The sequence below is a fragment of the Myotis myotis genome, unplaced genomic scaffold, assembly GCF_014108235.1.
Source record: "Myotis myotis isolate mMyoMyo1 unplaced genomic scaffold, mMyoMyo1.p scaffold_m19_p_12, whole genome shotgun sequence".
In the NCBI taxonomy this organism is placed as follows: Eukaryota; Metazoa; Chordata; class Mammalia; order Chiroptera; family Vespertilionidae; genus Myotis; species Myotis myotis.
The window spans coordinates 37,556,183-37,581,137 of NW_023416316.1; the positions used below are offsets into that span (position 1 = coordinate 37,556,183).

The 24,955-nt window shown below is 40.4% G+C and overlaps 1 protein-coding gene across 5 annotated transcripts in view; it reads right to left on the bottom strand.

The window, feature by feature from the left end:
- Nucleotides 1-24,955, bottom strand: part of PCSK5 (proprotein convertase subtilisin/kexin type 5) — a 417,746-nt gene that overhangs the window by 377,176 nt on the left and 15,615 nt on the right. For all 5 annotated transcript variants that reach the window (XM_036330796.1, XM_036330795.1, XM_036330797.1 and 2 more), the window contains exon 2: nucleotides 5,639-5,743. In XM_036330796.1, the coding sequence (XP_036186689.1) occupies nucleotides 5,639-5,743 (105 nt within the window). The remainder of the gene's footprint in view (nucleotides 1-5,638; nucleotides 5,744-24,955) is intronic.

Genomic DNA, 24,955 nt, shown 5'->3' on the forward strand with positions numbered 1-24,955 from the left:
ATCAAGTTTCTTTACCTTCCAAGGTCCACTAGCAGATCAAGTATTTGCAAACAACTTATAAAAGGCTTATCTCAGGGTTAAGAAAAAAGAGATAACTAATGTGCTGGTTGTCTCCATGGATCGATTACAAATGAATCAGGAGTGGAGAATAACATCATTTTGAAATTATAAAGGGAACTCATGTGGATGGGATTTGACTGATAAGTGGATTTGCACAACTTTTCAGGGACATGACCAATACATAGAGTACCTCACTCAACTCCCAACCTCTCAGTCCATCACATGTTCTTCACTCCAGTCATCTGAAAATCCTCCTGGGCACAAAGGTACCAACCTGGAGTAGGAAGGAACTTGAACTTCCCTTTCTTCTCTCACAGGTCTGATTTCATCTGGTCTTGCTAACCATCTCCGATCACTTCATTTCTCTCCTCCCGTCCTTTTCCTACACCCCTTTACTAGTATTTGTCATTCTCCAAACTCTCTGCTTTAAAACTCTCTTCAGAGGAAAAGGCTTATGTATAAATGTAACAAACAGGCAACATCTCTGTGAGCTAAAGCCTTGCACTTAATTCCCAGCCACCTGTGCCGAGGGACAGCTGCTGCTCCGGGAGAAGAAGCGAGGGCTTCAATGAGCTGTTACGTTAAGCCTGGAGAGCAAAAGTAGGTTCAGTGGGTAGAAGTTACAGGCAAACATTATAACTCAATGAGTTAAATCTCTTCAATTGTAGAAATGTTTACCTTGTTTAGTACTGAACACTTTGTCATTGGCCATACTTAACAGAAAAAAAAAATTCCTCTTAGGCATATGATGGAGAGTATGCCAACACTGGAAAGGAAAGAGATGGTTAATAAGAAACCCATGATTCTACAATAAATAATATGACATGAATCATTTTTCCATAGCTGAGATACAACACCATTCACATCCATCTGCTGAGGCAGGTTGACTGAAGATGAACTTTAAAAAAAAACCCACAAGAACGCTGGCCAGTGTGGCTTGGTTGGGCATCATCCCATTCATTGAAAGGTTGTTGGTTCAATTCCCGGTCAGGGCACATGCCCAAGATGTAGACTCCACGGGTACGGGTAGGGGTGTGCAGGAAATAGCTGATCAATGTCTCACTCTCACATAAATGTTTCTCTCTCTCTCTCTCTCCTTCCCTACCTCTCTAAAAATCTAAAACCTAATAATAAATGTAAAAAAAAAACAAGATAGGAGAGGTGTCCATCTCTGACCCCAGAGCAGGGGATGAGTCTATCCTAGACTTGGATAAAAACTGAACTGTAAATAGATGTGAAGACAGAAAATGTTTTGGAAAAGGTAAGAGGTTGAAAAGCCAGAACCTTCAACATAAATCTAATGAAATACATTACATAAGCACAACAAAAGAAGCTGTGCTTATGTAACTACTCATGGCTAGGACATGGGTGCCTGGCTTATGTGTTTCATTTTTAAAAGCCCATGTAATAAGATATTTAGTATTCTGGCTTTTCTATTCTGGGTAAAAAGGAAACTGAAAGAAAATTATCTCCTCTGCCCCCACCCAGGTCCACATGGGCAGCTAAAGGGCAATAAAGAAACTTCCATTTCAGAACACTCCTATAGATATACCCTCTTTGACCAAAATGCCACAGGGCGGCAACGATTTCTAAACCGATTAATGAGAAGCTTCTGAGCCTATTAATTCAAGACTACTGTTTCTGGAATTTAGCTTAGTCCCTTGGAGAAAAGTTGGTCAGTTGAAAACAAAAACATAGATAAGGGAAATTGTAAGACTCACTGGTCCAACGGCTGTAATACTGCACCAGCACTTTCTGCAAACCTGTTATCACTGTACTAGTGATCTTAGAAATCTGTGAATCTCTGCCATTTCCAAAGCTGATCATAATATCATGTTCACACACGGGAACCAGGCTATTCTTCTTCTCCTGGCTCACGTGCCCCAACTGACCACAGCATTTTTTTAACGCCAGGAGGGCTGTTCTTACACTTGTTACTTTTGGATTTCCTTCGTTAGAGTCCACTCAGTAAAAACAAAAGTAGGCGGTGGCGGAGGGAGCCATGCAATTTACTACAGCAAGTTACAGCCAGCATCTGCTTAGTGTGCGCTTCCTACCTCTTGAGAAAATGGCCATCGAATACAACTCCACACACAGCTATTTCTTCACATGGTCCGATCACCCAAAACCATGCATGTGCCTCCACTTCAGCGCACAGATCACCCATCACACACACACCCAAGGTGAAAGGAAAGGGGGCCTGCCTAAGGAAGCCCGACACACTGACACTTGCTTTGCATTCCCAATGGGGCGGCTGGGGGTAAAAAATACAAAGTCAGCCTGTGGAAATGTACACAGTCTCAAAATATCTGCCTACCAAGCACTTAGTAATTAGGAGGGGGAAAACAGTCCTTTTAAAGTAGAGAAAACTGGCAGACACCACCATAACCCAGTGGCCGAAGTGAAGATCATGAATGACAACACAAATCAGCATCGGGCTCCTCCCGATCGGTTGCACTGAGAACACGGCCCTTCCCTGGTGTTCTTGTTAAACCTCGTCAGCAGATTGGACAGTCTACAAAACAACTGGCCTGCACTCTTCAGAGTCCTAGCTCATGTCAGAAAAAAATGGAAACAGAAGGAAGTAGGACAGAGTATACAAAGGGGACTTCAGCAAACTGAAAACTAAATGTGATCCTGGCGCAGAAAAGAAACAATTGGCAACATTTGAATAAAATCTGTTGATTAGAAAACAATACTGAATTGATGTTAATATCCAGATTTTTGCCAGAATGTTAACTGTGGTACTTCCGGTTATGTAAAGAAATGTCCTTGGATTTAGTAAGTATACAGTGAAATATTTACAGTTAAAGGGCCACCGTGTCTATAATTTGCTTCCAAAGTTTCAGAAAAAACAACAACCCATATACATACATATATATATGTGTGTGTGTGTGCGCATAGATGGAAGAGAGAGAATATGAGTAAGTAAGTATGGAAAAATGTAAATGTTTACATTTGGAGAATCTTGGAAGCGCATATAGAAATTCTTCATAACATTTTTGCAATTAAAAAGTTTTTCAGAATTAAAACGAAAAAATAACTAAATGGGTCTGAGCTTTTTGAGGAAGGAGCTGGAGAAGGAATGGAATGAACCCCATCTCCTCTGCTCCCTCATCCCCAACACTGAGAAGCATTGTACTACCCTGGGTTCCCCTGGAAGCTACTGTGGGAGACCCTGCAGTGAGCTCCCTGAGAGTACCACTATATCCTCAAGTGTCCAGAGTCTAGTGCAAGGGCTGACATATACAAGTTATGGACAACAAATGGACTTAAAGAAATAGCTGAAAGGAATTGTGGGCAAACCCTAATCTATAGTACTGTATCTGCAAAGTTGGTAGTCCTGTGGCCTCTTGTATAAATGGCTGGGTGTGAATGAAGGGCAGGAGCCATCAGAATGAAGAGTAAGATGCGGTTCTTCCCTGGGGTGTTCCCTTTGATTGAGGAGGCAGGGGAACTGAGCATGTCCTCTAGGGCTGGCCTGAAATGACCTGCTCCTTTGAACGGGCTGAAGGAGGGCATACATCCCAGGCACTATGTGTCCCAGCATCCAAGGTCTCTGTTGGATCCTGCATAAGCTATTTAATGCACTGAGATAAGAAGAAATGTAGAACAAGATCCCCCAAGATAACATTAGGGATTGAATAACTCCATATTCGGTAAATCCTTCATCATGAACACAATATCTGGTTACATTCTGTTCTTCCTTCCCAAACCAAGCAGTGCTTGGTGTTTCAAATTCATATTGACTATGCACATGAGGTCTGAAATTGGAATCATTTTAATTACTAAAGTTCTAGAAAGTTTCAGAAAAGTTACTTAACAGAGAAAAAACATGATGTTGCTTTGAAAACTCAGCTAATTCAGGAACATCATAACAGATTGCTTTACAAAAAAGCATTTAATTGTGAGTGGAGATGAAGGGGGAAACAATTACAATTCACAGACCACCAGAGTGTAAGTATTAGGGCAAGTTCCTATAACCCACAGAAAATTGGGATCTATGATAAATGGGCTTTTTCTAACCACCACCAAGATATGATTTCACAATCATGAATACTGTGTGATAATATTCCAGAAAAAAAATTTAAACACAGCGAACCATGGTATATAACAGAGGGCAGGACTCCAAACTGCAAACTTAATTTACATATTAATTCAAATAGGGACTTCTTTGCTTTAATAAAGGAATACAATTTTCAAGGAATGTCTAGGTGGGATTGCTACACTCACTGGTCAGGGCTTGTTCACCAATTTATTTGAAAATAAGCTCATATGACAAACCCCAATCTTAATGGGGGGAGGGGGAAGGAAATCCCTTCCTATCTAATCTAATAATAGACAAACATGGTAATTGACCATATCTTCGCTATGCCTCCCATTGGCTAATCAGTGCAATATGCAAATTAACTGCCAACAAAGATGGTGGCTAATTTGCATATTGCAGGCAGGGCGGGCCAGCGCAAGCCGCCATCCGGGCCCCCGTATGCCGCCTAAGCCCCGCCCCCAGCCAGGACCCCTGTGTGCGGCCCTGGGCACGTGGGACCCCCGTCTGCGGCCCTGGGCGGAAGGGCTTGGCAGCACGATTGGCCCGAGGAAGCCCTATTCTTGCAGGAATCCTCCTGCAACGGGCTTCTAGTTCAGTAATAATAAAGTGAGCCCACAGAGGAAAGGGGGCAGGTTGGTATAGCCACTCTCTCTTCCTCTTTACTGGCCACATCTGGGGGGCCAAAGAGTTCTCTGTCAGAGTCCATCCATTCCTCTAACTTAATAAGGACAGATACTCAACTCACCTCAAAGTTTTTGTTGCCAGTTACTAGTTTATTTCTCCCTAATACCCTTCAGCATCCTATTGCCCAGGTGCAAGCTGTTCTACTTCTCTCAAATGGATCTATGATAAATGGGCTTTTTCTAACCCAGGGAGGACCTGGACATGTCTTCTCTCCTTCTAGGTTCTCCCAGGAACATGCTGTCTATAAAACCCAAAAGGACACGGACTAAAGATATATAAGAAAGCACATAAGAAAGACACCTGCTGAGGCCCAAGGGCAGGAGGCAGCTCCTTCCCTGCTGTGCTCCGCATCCCTCTTGTCCCAGACATGGTCTAGTCCTTGGGCTGCCAATGCCATGGCTCTACCGATGCCAGCTGAGACTGTGAGGATTCATGGTGACCCAAGGGCTCATCTAAGGATTTGAGAAGAGACCCCTTCACAGAGTTCAGACAGAGCTTCAGATCTGTTATGTAAATAGGTAAGATAGTGTGTGGTATTCTTAATACTTCATACTTCTCAATGTCTATCTCCTCTACCCCCACACATTTATTCTCATTTCTCCTTGAGAACTCATACTTCTGATTCTCTTGGGCTGTTCTACAACTGGAATAATAGTGGCACTGCAGGAAAAAGCAAGCCATCGTCTATTTTTGTCTGAAGAGGAAACAAAGACACTGGACCAAAGGAGAGTATGACAGCTCTTGACATTTGAGACTTCGTGCTGGTCATCAGCTCCTAGTGTGATATTACCAATGAAAAATGCAGTAGCTTTGCCTGTTGGTCCCCACCCAACTGGTTCTTCTTACCTTTGGTTCCATTGAAATGAAACTGTGGGTTCCTCTGCTCGAGAGAACTGACCTTTTAATCGTCCTGCTATGGTAGAAGTGGTAATAGTCCTTCAGGGCCCCGATCTGCAAAGACAGTGGGGAAAGAACAAAAGAAAGAGAGTCAGTGTATGAAGTCCTCTGTTTTCCTGTTTTTCATTCAAATAAGAACACAACCCAAAAAAAGGTCCATCAATTATGCAGTTGCCTGCTCTGCTTCAATGTTACTTGAACCTTGGTGATCACCTTTCAGAAGGACATGTGATATGAAGTGGAGTGTCCTTGAGGCAGTGACTGCGGAACTAAAGATTATAATGGGGCAGCTTAGCCTCTCCCTATCTCCCTTTTAATGTTTAATTTATATGCAGCATTTTAAGTAATTCTACATCAATCTATATCCAAATGTGGGAAAGAGAAAAAGTCCAATAGCTATCTGGTTATAAAAACACACGGCATTCTGTTTGCTCTGAGAAATGTACAATGAAGGACCTTGTTAGATTATTTATATCATTAATTTGAAACAAGTCCTAAGCAGTTGATCATTCACAAAGAAAACACTACTTCGTTTGTTTCCTGACTTCAGTAGACAGCAGTTTTTCATTTACTACAAAACTAAAAGTTGAATGGCAATTTCTTAAACAAAACAAAGATCATATATCATACCAATCAACCAAGTTTCCTGTGTAAAAATAGTTCAATCCACTTGATCTCAACCATTTCTTTAACAAATTAGTCTTCTTATCTGTGTACCCCCGTCTTTAGTTAAAAACAGTTAGTTCTGTTTAAGATAGCTTTCAAAGTTAAGTCCCAGTCCACTTTAGAAAAACAAATGAGCGAAATCTCACACAATCATATTCTCTTGGCAGATTGTAAAATGTGGATCACATAATGGAAATTGAACAAGTACAACAAATGCAGGCAGGAGACCTGGGTTCTAGGTCCAGCTGACACTCGCCAGAGGTGGCTTCTTGGCTAAATCACATATACTTAGTGAGTCTCAAGTTTTCATTTCTATAACACTGGACTTTGGGCTGGTTCATTTCTAAGATCATTGCAGCTCTCAAAATCCCTTCTTTGACACTGACACTTTCCCTGCTTTGGGCAAATACATTAAGTGGCTCTTTCTCCAGAACATCATGGCTTTGCCCTAAAAGAATGACCAGGATGTTCAACCTAATCTCTATGACATTTAAGAGCTATCTCCTCACTGGGACTTCATGCACTAATTGAAGGTCCCTAGTTCTCATTAATTTTGAAGGTCTGAAGCCTCCCATTTTTTCTTCAAGTGGACACTGCCCAGATGTACACAGAAAAGATCCTGGGCTCTGAAAACAAATATGAACCCAAGACAAGGAAATCCAGCTGAAGCCTCTGATCTCGATGATCCTGGGCTCTGAACCAGCAGCAAGGAGGAAGCGGGAAGCAATGCCAGCTCTCATCTCCAGGTGTTTCCAGGAGGGATTCAGAGGCCAACATTAAGATTCCAGAGGACTAAGGGACACATTCAAGGAGGACAGGTAATACTTTATAAGAAAATCTTTAAATCCCAAGAAACTTGGAGTTTTCACCTCATGTAGCTTTTGTCAAGAGTGCTCCTTGGGAAAATACAGTAGTTCTTGTGGAAAGGAACTTAGACTCGCTGAGGAAGAGCCTTACACAGAACCTACCACCAGCGTGAAAATTGCCAGTGTGTTGAATGTCCACTCAAGTATCATGGAACCTCTCTGATTATAGAAAATGAACAAATTCAACGTAACTATTCAGCATGAACTATGGATGAAATACACCCCAAAGATATATTCAAATTCTTTGTGGCCTCGTTGGTACGAACTGGAATCTTAATGTCATGTGTAGGACAGTAGATGACAAAACCCTTGTCCTGACTTAAGTTGCCCTGGGAGCTTGGTTACATCACTTAATCTCTTTGGGCCATGGTTTCCTCCAATGTAAAACAAGGACACAGGAGGTGTAGTGGACAGGACTGGGTGTCAGAGTCAAAGAGGGGATAATAATGTTTACGGGTTCGCGTAGTTACAAGGACTGAATGTAGTAACAGGTGAGCTACCTGGTCAAGTCGTTGCCTAGAACAGAGTAAATGAGAGGAGGTTATATTGTCTTCCTCTGTCTGCAAGGGCCTACATGATATGGCCCAGCCTCCCTTTCTAACCTCCCCTCAAATCATACCAGTTCCCAAAGCTCTGGACTCTGCCACGCTTGCCTTTCTCAGTTCCTGGACTTGTCATGCCAGCTGCTTCCTCTACCTACAGAACCCTCTCCGTCTCGCTTCCTCTTCCGCATCCTTTATGTCTCACCTCAAGTAGGAAGTCTTCAAAACTCCCGGACCAGGTCAGGTCCCTTTATTGTATCATCTCACAGATCACAGTAGTTACACTGTGATTGGCACAATTACTTATTTCATGTCTGTGTCACCAACTGCACACGCCAGTGAGGCAGGGACTCATCTGTTTTGTTTACCATTTTGTTCCCAGCTCCTAATTCATGGCTTGATACACAGTAGGTTCAGGAAAAAAAAAGATCACTGAATGAATGACATGAAAATCAGACTCCTTGAATTGCTAAAACTGTATACATGAGAGCTGTGTGAGATTCAAAATCTCTGGTATGAGTTTCACAGAACTAAGGTTAACTTTGGCAAAAATGGTTGATTTCTGCCCTAACTGAAGTACCAACTCTTCCAGGCTTATTGTTCTGAAGGTTTTAGGTTGAGACATCTCTATGCTTTTGCTTTCTTTCTTCCTTTTTTTTCCCCCACAAGACAATAGCTAAGGAATAGTGTGCATTAGTTCGATTATTCTATCTCATCCAAACAAAATAATCTGTCACCTCCCAGGATTTTATATATATTTGAAAGCATGTTTACGTCTCTCATCTATTAATATGCATGTTCCTTATTGGCAAGAATTGTATCTTTGATATTCTTTCAACAGCACTGAGCATGCTGAGGGCATTTAATAAACATTAAGAAGAAAAATGTCATAACAGGTTGGAAGTTACTCAAAAGAAAGACAGTGTATGAAAACGAAGCAGTAATATTATCCATAAGAAGGCATTCCATCTAGCTCCTCTGGGATCATGTAAGACAAAAAGATGACTGTGTTTATGTGTTACACAATAGCAACGAGGACTAGAAGAAGCAATATATATAACTAACTTAGGAATATTTTATTAATAAATCAGGAACCATAGGAATATATGAAGTATCAAATCAATAGCAGATAAATCAAAGCTCAACCTTTTCCTGAACACCACATAAAGGAAGGAGAATAATTCCTTCTCTCTTGTCCCTCTTAAGCTCCTCTTCTGTACAACGACACGCAGACACTCTTATCTGCCTAGCAACACAGCTCTATTCACAACTAAGTTGATGAATTTCATCTTTCATTCCCAAACCTGTCAAGTTTTTGTGCTATTTCTTCTTCAGTGGTAGTCTCTCAGCCTTGTACCCAAACTTTTCACTACCCTTTCTCAAACCAAATCATGTTCCTAGGTAAGGCTTTTTAATCAGCTATTTTATACTAACGTGTAAATGACTGGTAAGACTCAATGTCTTAGTCCTTTCAGAGACAACTACAGTTGATCAGAAAATTAAAACTTCAGCCAAATAAATGAATGTAATTTCAAAAAACAATCGTTGGAGGGTTTTGGTTTTCTTTTCCGGCAGCAGAAGGGAAGCTTTCCCATGTCCCTAAATGATTGTCTTAAAAGCAAGCTACTGACTTCTGAGCAGAGGGCGAGGAGCCAGAATATCCGCATTTTGCATGGCTTTGCCCCTGACGAGGAACCATGTGGCTTTTCAGAATTCATTCACCACCAACAGTCTCTCCTGTGCTCGCAGTTAAAACCATCACCAATCTAATGACTCCAGGCATGAACCCACATATAGTTCTATAAGGTGACCAATCATGCCAGTGTGTCCAGGAATGAGGTGTTCTCAGAGATACGGGACTTGTCATTGCTTTAATTGGGGCAGTCCCAGGCAAACTGGGGCATCTAATCACCTGGTAATAAAGTGCCAAGGTCATGGGCACTCTGGCCACCTAGATGAACCTGTCAGTTTTCTCTGGCTGCTTGTCTGCCCTGTGTTCCCTCTTACCCTCTCCAATTTAAAGTTGTCTCCAAATTCTTACTCCTCTTTAAAAAGTTATTTACATCCAACCTACAACCATTTTTTAAAATGGACAAAAATCTAAATGAACATCTTACAAAAAAAGATATACAGATGGCCAATAAGCACATGAAAAGACACTCAAATGCAAACTAAAATCAGAATTGCATTATATACGCCAGAATGCCTAAATTTAAAAGACTCACAGTAGCAAGTTCTAATGAGATTGTGGCGCATCAGGGCTCCCGTACTTTGCTAGTGGGAGTGTAAAATGGTCCGACGCCTTTGGGAAATCATTTGGTGATTTCTTAGGAAGCACACCATCCTCCTCATGATCCACACATTTCATTTCAAAGTATTCACCTCAAAGAAATGAAAACCTATTTCCAAACAAAAACTCAGATGCAAATATTTATAGCAGCTTCCTTAATAGCAGCCCCAAACTAGAAACGGTGCAAATGTCCATCAACAGGTAAATGCATAAATAATGGTATATCCATGTAATTGAATGTCCAGCAATAAAAAGGAACAAACTACTGATATATATCTACTGATACACACACACACACACACACACACACACACACACACACGATGAATAAATTTCAAATATCATTCTGACACACACAAAAAGTTCATACTGTCTGCTATGGCTGGTGTCGCTCAATGGTTACAGCATCAGCCCGTTCACTGAAAGGCCATGGCTTGTTTTTTGTTGTTACTGTTTTTTTCCTAGGGGCCATGGTTTGATTCTCAGTCAAGGGCATGTACCTGGATTGTAGGTTCGATCCCAGCCCCAGTTCAATCTCATGCATCCCACGGGGTGCGTGAGAGGCAACCAATGGATGTGTCTCTCTCATATTGATGTTTCTCTCTATCTCTCTCTCCACCCCCCTCCCTTCCACTCTCTCTGAAAAGCAATAGAAAAAATATCATTGGGTGAGGATTAACAACAACAACAAAAGTGCATACTGTCTGATTCCACTGATATGAAATTCTAGGACAGTTAATCAACAGAGACAGGAAACGGGTCAGTGATAACCTGATATGGCATGGGGACTGACTGGGAGAAGCCTGGAGAAACTCTGAGTGTTGGTAACATTCTGCATCTTGACTGTGGTGGTAATTACATCGGAGGTAAGTGCTTAGGTGTGCTGGAACCAGCTCATCGTGGACTCTCGAGGTCCAATCACATCTTTTCCCAACACCCTATTCTGTGATATCACGTTGATCACTTGAAATCAACAATGATGGAAGCACTTACACATCAGGAAAAATTAGCAAAAGCTACAGATTAGGACTTCTTATTTTCTTTTTCTTTTTTTAAATATATTTTATTGATTTTTTACAGAGAGGAAGGGAGAGAGACAGAGTTAGAAACATCGATGAGAGAGAAACATCGATCAGCTGCCTCCCGCACATCTCCCACTGGGGATATGGCCGCAATCCAGGTACATGCCCTTGACCGGAATCAAACCTGGGACCTTTCAGTCCGCAGGCCGACGCTCTATCCACTGAGCCAAACCGGTTTCGGCAGGACTTCTTATTTTCCCTGAAGAGTCAGTTGTTTAGTATTTATCAGCACACCATGGAGTGTATGCATTTGTCAACACTCAGCCAACCTTAGACAAAAGTGGCTACATTAGGGAGGTATGTAAGTTACATCTCAATAACAATGATTTTGAAAATTATAAATTCCCCTCTTCTGATTTCTGGAGCTCTCCCAGCTGTAGGATGACTTGGAGATTGGGAAACACAAGAACCCAGTTTCCTGGGGCTGAGATTTATCCTCCAGCTCCCACTTCCTCACACCGTCTCAGGTGAAGGAAGAACCAAGTCACCAAGACCATTGTTCTGGCTGACCAACCTCTTTCCAATGCCCAAGCTGACAAGTTCAAAACTTCCCCTTGTCAAACCCATTGAGACAGAAAGTTACAGAGGCAGCGGGGGATATACTGCTTTCCCTTCATTCAAGTGATAATGTGTTCCCGGGAGAATGCTAAAGCAACTGTAATTATTTGCCTTCAGTGTTCCAGGCTTTGTAACATTCAAAGGAGAACCAAAGGGAAGGTGGCCTTGACTGCTTTCCACAAAGTCACCAAGCACAATCCCAAACTTAGGGCCTTTGCACCTTCTGTCCTTCTGCCTGAAATGCTCTTCCAGAAATCTCCATGACTCCCTTCCTCACTGCTTGCAGGTCTTGGTTCCGATGCCCCCTTCTCAGGGAAGCCTTCTCTGACCAACCAATTGTCAATAGCCACCGCCCTTTCTGCCAAATCCCATCCCCCCTTGATTTATTTTTCTCCTTAACATGTGTCATCACTTAACATATTACATATTCTCTTTATTTATCCTATTTACTGTTTATCTTCCCTCACTAGAATGTAACTCCATAAGGGCAGAGATTTCTGTTTTATTTACTTCTGGATTAGCCCTAGTTCCTATTAGCAGGGCCAGGCATACCCAATAAATGTGCAGAATAAATGAATCAGTGAAAGGCCCTGCCCTTGAAAAAAATCAAAGCAACAGTGAGCATGTCTCCAAATGTTAGGGAGGGTTTCTTGCTCATCTCTTTGTAACTCTTTCTGTGATATAACATTGGCATATAATGTATCACATGCTTTATGCTTAATAAATGCTGAATGAATGAATGAACTCATCATATGTAAATATATCTGAAAACTGAGAATTTACCACCAATAACCATATAAATCACCAAAATTTGCATTTACTTTTTTAGTTCCCTCCTTGGTTCCATCATAGTCTTTGACCTCTTGGAATCACTGAACAAAAGTGGTGTTTATAACAAAGATGCTCTAACAAGGTTATTGAAGTAGTTTTAAAGTGTTAAAGGATACGGCAAGGAAATGCAGAAGCCTGAGGAACTGCTAACATTTGTGGAGCACAAACTAAATGCCAGGCATTATTGCACTGCATCCTCACAACAGTATGAAGCAGGTGTCACTGTTGCCATTTTATATGCAAGAAAGCAGAAATTCACAAGGTTTAAGAACTTGCCCTGGGCCACACAACTAGTAAAGGAGGAGACTCAGGTTGATTCCAGATGGTCTATCTAACTCCAGAGCATATGTTCTTAAGGACTCTAAAAGATGCTTAAAATCGTTTCTCGGGAAGAACTTAAAACCACAGCTACCTAGACGTCAATTATCCAAAAGACGATTCTCCTGAGTTTTACATGGGGGCTGTTTTCTAGGGATATTTCTGTCTACCTTCAGCAGATGGGGGGGAAAAAATGAAAGTGTTGACAAGTACTTGAGAGAGCTCATTCCTGCCCTCATAGGGCAAGAAACCTGGTCGCTAGTTCCAGTTCTACCACTGACCCCAGGGAATTTACATTAATAAATTCATCTTAGCAAGACAGTATCTTTAAGGTAACCTTCACTGTGAAGTTCAAGGGGCCTTATAAGCTAAACAAGTGTAACATCTGGCACCAAACACCAAAGAAGGTATTAAACTGGGCCATGGAATACCACAGAATGAGAAAGATCTTCCTTAGACGATACTTTCACGTCAGCTGCTCCGAGAATACCTGTGACTTCTAAATTCCTTCAGGTTCAGGCTCAGCATTTGAGCTCTTCAGAGGATGGCATTGGAGTCCAGGAACTCAGAGCAAAAGCACTACAATAATTTTGTTAAATCAGGATGCTGATGAAAAAAATATATAATCTCTATGATATCAAAGAAAGACAGGAGGGATGTGGCAGGCTGAATAGTGGCTCCCACAAATGTTCACATTCTAATCCTCAGAATCTTACGTTACCTGGTGAAAGAGACTTTGCAGTTGTGATTAAATGAAGGATTCGGAGATACGGAGGTTATCCTGGATTATCTGAGTGGCCCCGTGTAATCAATGACAAGGATCCTTACAGGAGGGAGGGAGCAAAGTCAGAGAAGATGTGATGGCAGAAGCAGAGATCAGAGAGAGAGAAAGGGATTTTTAAAAGCTGTGCTGCTGGCTCTGATGGATAGAAGAAGGGGCCACAAAGCAAGGAGTGCAGGCGTCCCCTGGGAGCTGAAGAATGCAAGGCAATGAAGTCTCCTCTGGAATCTCCAGAGGGAACACAGCCTTGCCAACATCTTGATTCTTAGGTTAGGACTTCTGGCCTCCTGTACCATAAGGTCATAAATGTGTGTTGTTTTAAGCCACTAAGTTTGTGGTTATTTGCTAGAGAAGTAATGGGAAACTAAAACAAGGTAGAATTTGTTCCTCAGTAAACATCTATGAGAAGCAAAGGAAATGAAACTATTTGTATTTGGAGCCTCATTATTTTTCATAATGTTAGGGCTCTCGGGGTATTCAGTTATCAATTTCCAAATAGCTGTATCAATATAATAGTGTTTAATTGGTCAGGCACTCTACTAAGTACCTGTTAGCATTTTCTTGTTGATCTTGCTAAACAAGATTATCTTGCTTAATCCTCAAAAGAAACTGAGGTCCAAGATTGAGCAACGTGCCCAGCAAAAGAGAACAAGTAAATGGTTTGTCTATTCAAAGCCAGTATGTAATTAATACTGCTAAATACCAAAGCTACCACTTGATGCCTTCTGTCATTATATCTAATCTTTCCAACAACCCTGCAAATGAAGAAGTTATTCTAATTTTATAGACAAGGAAACTGAGTCTAAAGCTGAGAGAGGTTAAGTAATACGCCAACGTGAGGAAGTGTCAGGATCAGGATTTGAAACCAGGTCTGTCTAACTTCAAAAATCTAAGCTTTTTCTAGTCACAGCACTTTGATTTTATTTAAAAGCTATTTCAAGGGTTTTGTAGTGCCACATGGGATTCTACTGGCACACTCAAATATCCTCAACCCATTCCGCTTTCTTCTCTCACCAATATGAGGACTTATTACTTTATTCTAAAGCTACCTGATCGGCGGAGTGTAGGAGAACCTAGGTCCCATAGTTCATTTTGAAAAGCAGGGAATCAAAAACATCCTGACTACAATTTCCGAGAAAGCAAGAAACAGGTACAACAATTTCACTAAGGAAACATAAAAAACAGAGATAGGGAGGCTATCCTGGATTATATCCATGGCTCCAGTGTACATCACTGAATTTTCAGTGGTAATCACTGAATTTTCAGCACCGAATTTTCCCAGGTCCAAATGAAAAAATCTATAGTCTGCCCCATCTCATGAGACATGAGATTTGGCCCAAAGTAAACCGTAGAATTTCAGAGTTGGAAAAGACAAAAACAGGATATTAATCTGATTTTCCCTACTGGATGCAGGAATCCATTCTTCAAACTGGCGAAGAGCACTGCATTTTCTAGGGCAGCCCATTTGTTAGAAACTTCTTCCGGATCATTAGTCCGAGGCCACTCACTACTCCTGGTCTGGCCGGTGGAGCCAACCCATGTCATTCAGGCCAGACAGCCAACAGCTCCCTCCTGGCTTCCCTGCTCTCGGCTGAACATGTAAATCTGTCCATTCTGTTCTCGTGTGACAAGGCTTCACGGGTTGCTTCCCCTAGATAAGCCAACATCTGTAATGTCTCCCCAGAAAACCTGGGGCCTAGAACACAACACTTCTCCACTCCAGGAATGGTGGAGCCAGGACAGAGCCTAGGACCCCATGACTTCCTTTGGCAATATACTTCTAATGGAAATAACATTGGCAAGAATTTAGAAGGATGAACTTGGCTGACTACAAAATACTCAGAAACCCTTTTTAATTTGGTTGGTTCTCCTCCAGCCTATATTTTAATATATTAAATGTGATAGAAATTTACATTGCTGTTGAATGTTGAATGTCATTTTCTATCCTCTACTCGATGCTTTTATAGCCTGCCTAGACATTAATTTACTGAGTGTGTACTATGTGCCAAGCACTGATCCAAAGATAATGCAGAAAAAGTGAACAGGACAAGGTCCCTGCCAGCTGGAGATAATGTTCTGACTTGATTTCGACAACCCCTCCTGGTACCAACTGCAAGTTTAAAATTTACACCTTCTCTCCTGAATCAGATGGTTTCTCCCAAGAGCACTCAAATAATTTTTCATATTAATGTATTACAGATAAGGATTGGGTTAAACATTCAACATAGAATATGTTTGTAACATTCATTTAAGAATGAACTGTAAATGGCATAAGGCTTTGATTTGCTTCAATCCATTTTTATCCAAAATGAATAATTATGTCCTTAATGCAAAATAATCCTTGTACTATATTCCTCAGATAAGAACATTTATTACTGCTATTTATAGTCAGCTATTCTTTTAAAAAGTTTTTCAAAAGCCATCTGTAAGTAATTTCTGGAGAAACTAAAATAAATTATTGTTTAATATTTAAGCTATTCCACCTGCTTGTAACACACACACACACACACACACACTCGGAATAGAGTCCAAGAGAAGCTGAGAGAGAGAACACACACAGCCTACATGGAGGTCTGTGTTCTTGTCATTACTGATCATCTTAGCAACTTGCAGCATTTCCACGTACATGGAAACAAACAGAAAACAGTACATATTTTGATTAGTGGAAACGTTTTTAGAATTACCTCTGGAAGAGAAATGTTCTCTTCAGGTCCAATGGCTCTCAGCCTTTGCTATACATTAGAATTATATGAGGATTTAAAAAATACTAATGCCAGGGGCCCCCATACCTACTGTAAAGATTCTAACGCTTAAGGACTAAGTTAAGGCCAGGGCATCAGCATTTTCTTTTAAACAGCTTTCTAGGTGATTCTATGTTCAACAAAGGTGAAAAGCCAGTTTTATTCCACCCATCTCATTCTGCAGAAATCAAACCGTTTACCCTGAATTCTGCAATCTCCATTCAAATATTCCTATCTACTTAATACATTTAAATGAGAAAAATCTCTAATTTCATTTGAGCATTAATGTAATGGCCATGTTTTATTCATCCCTTTAATTATTTCAAAAGTCCCCCCCACACACACACACACCAAATGTAGAAAAATCTATTTAGCATACCAGATTCAGAATTTCCAACATTTTATCATACTGGTAAACAGAGGCCATGTTGAGCACTACAGCACTTTAAATGACCTGCTTTATTCTTAAAAAGAAAGATTCCGAATGTAAAAATGTTGAGCATTAAGAAGATGTAAAAAAGACTTAAAGACTTACATGTGCTCAAGACAGTTGACAGCCTTGTCATCTCAGTTAAAAAAATAAAAACATAGAAAGAGAAGCTCCCTCATATCTTTGCAAATAGCTGTTTAGAGGTGCCCTGTTCATTTGTCACCATCCGGGTCTTTCCTGAGTATCATGAGGGTGCAGGATAGTGACCTCGAAACGGGCCCTGATTTGGGGACAAGCAAAGCATCCATGGCCCAATGGCCGAGGGCAAATGCGTGAGCTGTGAAGCCCTGGATCTAGGCAGATGTGAGGTCGGATCCTATTCCTAAGGTTCCTGAGGTTCGGCCACTGTGGGAGGCTACTGGGCCTTGTACTAATTAAAGATGTCACAGACACACATCTAGCAGAATAGATAAAATAGAATTGGCAGTACCCAGTGACGGTGAGTATGTGAGTTAATGGGAGTCTCATACACTGTTATTGGGACGACTTGGAAACAGTTTGGCAATTTATAATAAAATTAAACATTCACTTATTATACCCCCGAAAGCCCAGTCCTAAATAGTTTCCCCAAGAAAAATAAAAACGGCATTCACACAAAAAATGTATACATGAATTATTTATAGTGGCTTTAGTTATAATCACTCAAAACTGGAAACAACCCAATATCCTACAACTGGTGAATGGACAAACAAATTGGTACATCCACACAATGGAATGCTCTCATCAATAAAAAGGAAAATATTACCAACTGATTAATCAGAGATCATCTCTAATTCATTATATCAAGAGAAAGAAGCCAGGCTTCAAAGGTTGCATGCTGTATTATTCCATTTACAGGACATTTAAGAAAAGGCCATAACATAGACCAGAAAATCCATTAGCAGTTGGGAATGTAGCAAGAGGCTGATTCCAAAGGAGCATTAGAGAATTTTTCCAAGGTAATGGAATTGTTCTACGTATTTATTAGGGAGTTGATTCTATGATGACTGGCATTTTCAAAACTTACAGAACTCTACAGTGAATTTTCCTGTATGAAAGTGTACTGTATGTTTGATTACTGAGGTTTATGATACCTCAATAAATTTGATTCCCTCCCCCCAACCAAAAAAAAAAGTAAGTCTATAAGGAAAAGCCCAATCATCAAAGTGACTTAACTGGAAAGGTGATACAAATGAAAGAGCCAAAGATTAAAAAGCTGTTTGGATTAAAACATATTTTTAAATTGGCTTCATTCAACTGACGAGCTTCCCCAAAGCCATAGCAACCACCTCAGCATTTGGAATTACACAGAGCACACAGCTACCCTGAGAATCATTCCAATATGTAAAGCTTTCCTTTTATCAAGGAAATGAAGTTATTTCCACATATCTTAGAAAAGCACTTTCACTCACATGCCGTCTTCGCAAGGACAAAATCTGACTGAGTACGCTAAGTGATGGAGTCCTCTGAAACTACTATAAACTCTGAAAACATGGCTGGTAATTCTGAAGCAAAGATGAGAATAGCTCATTCTCTAAGTGCTGCTACTCACACACCTAATATAGATGCTCTGAAAGTAAGTCAAAAACCAATGTGAGTGATTCTCGAAGTGTGGCCCTGTGACTAGAAGCATCAGACCAGGAGGACCTCTGAGCTGAGCAGAATGCACATTCACATGCCCCACCCAACCTGAATCAGAATCTAGTCACCACCATGCTCAGCCAACTCTCAGTTCAAGAGGTGAGAAAGGGTATGACTGACAAGCAACATTCAAAAAAGGATGCAAGCACCCTGTTGAATCTCTTGCCCTGTGCAATCAAGATAAGGTACAAACCCACCCTCCATATACCGATACAATCTGCATAGTAAAAAGGGTTTTAATTCTAGGTTTTACCCTTTTTATAATGCAATGAGCCCAGTCTGTTTAAAATAAAACTGGATTTCAAGTAGAACTTTACCCAAACTCAATTCTAGGAGATAATTTAAAATGTTAATAATGTTCACAGTACTAAGAGAGCGGTAGTTATCTAGGATCGGTTCATTTCATGCCCAAGTGAATAAAATTTCAGAACTAGAATTTCACAGGTGATATACATACTAATGATTTCTAACTATTAAAAATTAAAAGTTGTCTTCCACTAGACATCAGGTCCTGCCATATTCTAATTTATGTAGATTATATCTCCTTAGCTTCTGTTTTCCATATAGAAAGCTCAATAATGATTTGTAAATTTTCAATAAACATCTCAAGCCCTAAGATCATATTTTTCTTCCTCTTTTCAAGTACAATGTTTTCATATCTCAAGAAATGTTTTAGTACAAAAAAATGTTATATTTCATCCACCTGAATGGGAGTTCATCAAGCACAGGAAAAATGAATAAAATGGTCCCGATATCATCATCATTATATCAGCAGATAGGTTCAAATTATAAAACAAGGCTTTATTTGCACTAAATTATCAATGGCCCTTCTTGGAGTCCTGCTTTATTGACACTACCTGTGTATGGTTTCCAAAGACTATAAATTCATAATTCTGCACAAATGGACTAGCTACTCTTTCAGTCACCTAGGAGCAGATATTCAGTCTGATGCTAATTCCCAGGTGGCATGCAGTTCTTCAGTAGAGGCATGTTCATAGGAAACAAAATTTGAACATCAGGTTAAGCAAAATAGTACCAAGGTAGAGCCATTGCGCCTCACCTCCAATACGTGGAAAAATAATGCCAGTGTTTTGGATTATGGGCATGCTTTAGCACCGTTAGTGATTGCCCACTTTAAGAATTTTACAACCTCCTAAACAGGATAAATAACTCATCATGGCACATGTTTTTGTCTGCTTGTTTTATTCTATGTAACGGCAAAATTAATGGCTCCCATACACATACTCTCTCCATCTTTAAACTGCTTTCCCATACATTGTTTTATATGAGTAATTAAGGTAATTTCATTCGGCTTTATTATAACTGATCAATTACTTCTTGTTACTTTTGTAATAAAATATAAAAAATGTCTTTATTGGTCTATGAGGGGCTGCCAGACCTGTCTTCTGTTTACCTTTCTGTTTACCTTCTTACTAGTAGCGCCTCCCCCTCACTCACTGTGCTCTAACCCCACTGGCCTCCTTCTCAGCTTATGACCTGAGCCTTTACTTTCCCATCTGCCTGGATTTCCCTTAATTCAATCTCTCATTGCCTAATTCATCTCATTTTTTTTAGACCTTTACTCAAACATTACTTAGTCAGAAAAAGCATTCTCTGACCTCTCTGCTAAATGGCCTTCCCCAGTTACTCTCCATCTCGTCAAGCTATTTATTTCCTTACTAACTTAAAATTTTGTATATTGCCTGCACCCAGCACAGTGCCTGGCATATAATGGCTGCCCATAAGCACTTTTAGAATGAGTGAATAAATGAAAGAGTGCTGTGAAATAAGAATTATTATTCTGATTTTCCAAATAATAAAACTGAGTCCCAGCTAAATTCATCAATTTATCCAACATTACCCTATGAGCAAACGATAAAAACAAGATTTTTCTAGTACCAAGCTCTGCTATTTTTCACTATTCTATATGAAACCTAAATAGGCTAAAGAACATCATAATTTATGCTTGGAGTCATAGTTTCGATTTTTATTAAAGTTTCAGCTCCAACTTGATTAACTTCAAGATTAATATCTTTATCTCAACAATACTGAGACTAACATGCCAAGCTTTTAATTCTTTTCTTAACATAAAAAAGTCCATTGACCTATATCTTAGCAGTTTGCTTAGCCTTAAATATATATCAAATAAACCCCCAAAAAGGAGTTTAAATAACCATTATACCCACCAAATAAATGTTTGCATCCATAAAATAGAAAGTTAGAAGTGATGTTTAAGAAAATGTTCTTGGTGCAATAGATTGAGTTTTAAGTATCTCCCTTCTATCATTCCTAAGTACTTACTGTTGACATAAAATATAAACCCAATACAGTGTTTTACCAAAAGAATCATTGCAATGTTTACAGATTTTTGCAGTAACTGAAGTCATATCCTTATCTGGACAGATACCTCATATCTGGAAAAATGAAGAAAAAGTGTCTTTAATATATATTACGCTTCTCTCTGAGGCTTCCACAGGATGGGAAATTAATCCGTGAATTATTTTAATGTTCCAAACACTGGATATTGCCTGATCGCTAAATTTGTGCTGCTCAAATAGATGCAGGCAATTTAGCGGAAGAACAGAGCTTTGCAAGTTTTCCTCCCTCTTAGGCCAAACGTGCCAACATTCTGTAGCTAAGTTGTGAAATAAGTTTAAAGCCCCAATAAAGTAAAGAGATAAAGACCCAAGTTGGAGAATGGGAGTCACAAGCATTTATTCCCATCTCAAAGATATCATGTTAATTTGAACTCTCAGTTTCTGCATTAAATATGCTGATAAGCCTCTATTGTTATTTTAGTTACTGTACAGACCTTTCACAGGCCTATAAATGGAACTTACACGCTCAGTGTGATGTGATGTATCCAACAACCAACCCTTCATCTCACCGTTTAACAACTACATTAGGCAAGGAAAGCTGAGTTTAACTTGCAGTCATAGATAAAGGCACCCCCTTAGTTCATAGCCATATTCCTACAGGCAAAAATAATTACTATGTTCATCTCCCTCAGTAAGAGCCTCTGACTTCCCTGGTTCCCAGGACCTACCAAGATGTTCATGCTCTACTCATTAGATAAATCATTTACTTATTACTAAACAGCCACCATCGTAGAACTGACCTTTCGCTGTATCAAAATCAGTAAAAGATATCTGGCATTTCTTAGCAAGATAAAAGGGTATAAAAGTTAGATTTTCACAGAACAAGGAAAGAAAGATTGCCTCCAAAATCAAGTTATTTATTCATATGCTGCATACCTATATATACAAACTCCCTTAACCAATTTTCCACACACACAAGGTGAGGCAAAAGGAGGTTTATAGTTGTTTGTATGGCAAAATACTACAATGATTAATAAATAATAACACAAGAATAAACTCTGCTTCATGTACTCACAACTGTAAACCTACTTTTGCCCCACCCTGCACATTGTCTCCTAAAGAAATACAGGTCCTGATAAATACAAACATTATTAGCAAGGATGAGTGAAGAACTATACACACATCCCACAAAGGATCAAGATGACTAGAAAGCTTCATTACATCATTAATAAAGTAACTCTCAGAAGTCGCTTTTACCATAAGAGCTTGACACTGGAACTCAGGTTTGCTGAATACCTTTATCCACACCTCCTCGTTCGGGGCCTCAGCTTCTTCATCTTCATAATGAGGGGACGAGGTAACACCATTGCTCACAACTCTAAAACCCAATGGGTCTAACTACCTGAGGGCCATTTATATTTTAGGAGACATTATTAGGATTCTTCCAAAGCCATGGACTGTTGGAAGTGGCATTTCTTTCAAGACAAATAAGCTACCATTAATTAAAACATATCCACCCCACCCCCACACACACACACTTTCTTCCCAACAGTAAGGAATAACCAAATCCGACATGGTGATGAGGGGGTGAGGGGGCAAAAGTCAGTGCCTTATGGAATGCAGCAGCCAGCAAGACTCAAGCAATAAATTTTATAGAACTTTGTCATACTCTCCCATCACAGAGCCCTTTATGATAACACTCAAGTAAGCCCATCTGGTTGAGTTAATAATTAGTTTAAATCTGTTACAAGTTAATCATACATTAACTTGTCATTCCTGGTACATGATGATACAGCGAATTTGACACAATTTACAGATAATATTTTGCAGTGCCTTTCATTTTTCTGTATTTCCTACACTGATTAGAAAACAAGTCATTAAAGAACAAACAGGACCTTCAAATAAGACCTATATACATATAGGCTACATTAAAAGGGGCGGTACACTCTAAGGAATCATGTAGGGTTTCAGAAGGACCTCTCCAAGGCTGACGCAGACCCCAGGCCATTTCTATATTTTGAATAAATGCTAAAAACCTAAAGCTTATTTATTTAAATGTTTACATGTAATATCAAAATATAACTATGCTATTCACCAAATAGTTTCAGGATGCACCATGCTTACTATAAATAGTGAAATGTAATAACACATAATATACAAGTTTTTAAATGGACACTGTATTTCAGCGTTCAGCCAAGGCATGAAACTGTATCTACGGGCTCACTGGGAGATATTTCGTAAATATGAAACCTGGAGCTAAATGATCTTCCAGCCTGTGTTCCTGGTGTCCTGCCCTTCTGCAGATCATCTGAAGATCCGCCATGTGGACAGGGCCTTTCAGCATCAATTACACAAAAAAGCACAAATATGTGACATGAAATATCAACAAATATTTAGATGCTCATACATTTGTAACCATACAACAAATACCTCTACCCCAAATGCAAATAGGCTATAATTAAGCAAAATCTGACTACTGAGGCTGGATCATCAAAATGCAAATAAGGCTGAAAATGAGCGAATGAGTCCCATGTGTTGATGGTAATGAAACAAGAAGCCTGAGACCAGAGGGGAGGGAAAGCGGACTCCTCAGAGAAAGAGAGGCAGAGTCTGGGGACACAGCCGGTCTATCCGGTGCCGCAGAAGAAATGAGCCCAGTGGTTGTTCTCAACCCTGCTGTTCATTGAAGACTACAGACACCCAGGACCCACTCAAAGCCAATTAAGCAGAATGGCTCCTGGTATCTTTAAAGAGTCCCAGGGCACAGGAATGTGGAGCCAGGATTGAGAGCCATTGAGTCAAGGGAGCTGAGGGATCAGGGCAAGAAAAGGCCAAGTCAGAAGAGCACCAGTGATCAGGATTTGGGTAACTGCAAGGAGACAGAGCCGGCTCCTTCTAGAATGGAGCTGGTATGGGAGTGGGGTAGGGTTGAGAGATGTCCATAAACAGGCCCCTTTCTTGTTCAGCAACAGAGTAAAGGAAACAGCTCTGTGGAGAAAAGGGCATTTAGATGACCGAAGTGATGGTACACTAAATTCAGACAATGTTCTTTTCCACATTAGACTGCATGATGTCCCATTCTCCTCTTAGTATGTATATGTATTTAAACGTAAACATTTACCTTGCCCATTCATGTAGTAGAGAACAGGTCACATTTCTGTGCAAAAATGTCTAATGGCCTTTCTGTTCCCTCCGAGAAAATCCAAAGTCCTTACTGTGCATGACCTGTGAAGACCTAGAGCCTTGCTCCTCAAAGTGTGGTCCCGAGACCAGCAGCAGCAGCACCGCCTGAGACCTTGTCAGAACTGGCCCCAGCCCAGACCTACTAAATTAGGGATCTTACATGTTAACAAGATCCCCAAGTGACTTACATGCACACTAAAACTTGAGAAGGATCTACCTCACTTCTCCAACCCACCCCCATTACCTCTCTAGTCCATCTGATCACCAACTTGCTCACAAGCATCACTGGTCTTCTTGCTGTCCCTTCAACACATCAGGTTCTCTCCTGCCCAGGGCCTTTGTTCTGACTGTTCTCTCTACCAGAATGTGCTGCTCCCAGATATCTGTAAGCCTCATTCTTTACCTCAACTTCTTCAGATCTTTACTCATGTAAATGTCCCTAGTCGTTCTGTTTACAATTGGGGGAAAAAAAGTGTTCCAGACATTCCCTCTTCTCAGCTTTTTATCCATAGCATTTACCACCAACCGACATACTTTTTGTTTTCTATTCAATTGTTTATTAACAAATTCCCTGCGGTAGATGCAAAACATGGCCACAAATTCTTTGTATCTTCTATCAATGGGCAAGGTCCATGTCTCCACCTCTTGAAGCTGGGCTTGGTCATATGACTTGTATTGACTTACAGGATGTTAGTAAATAGGACACAAGCAGAACTTTGAAAGGGACTTGCACATTGAGGATTCCTCTCTCTCTCTCTGGCTGCTGGCATGCCTTCTTGTCACTATGGGAAGAGGCCCAAGCCAGCCTGCTGGATGATGACCAGGTACACATGACCAGTTGCCCTCATAATCCAAGCAAGCAGCTGGCACCAACCACCAGGAACATGAATGAAGCCATCCTAGACCAACCAGGCCCTAGCTGACCCATCAGTTGACCAAATAATTATTATTGCTATTAACAGGCTCATAGCAATAATAAT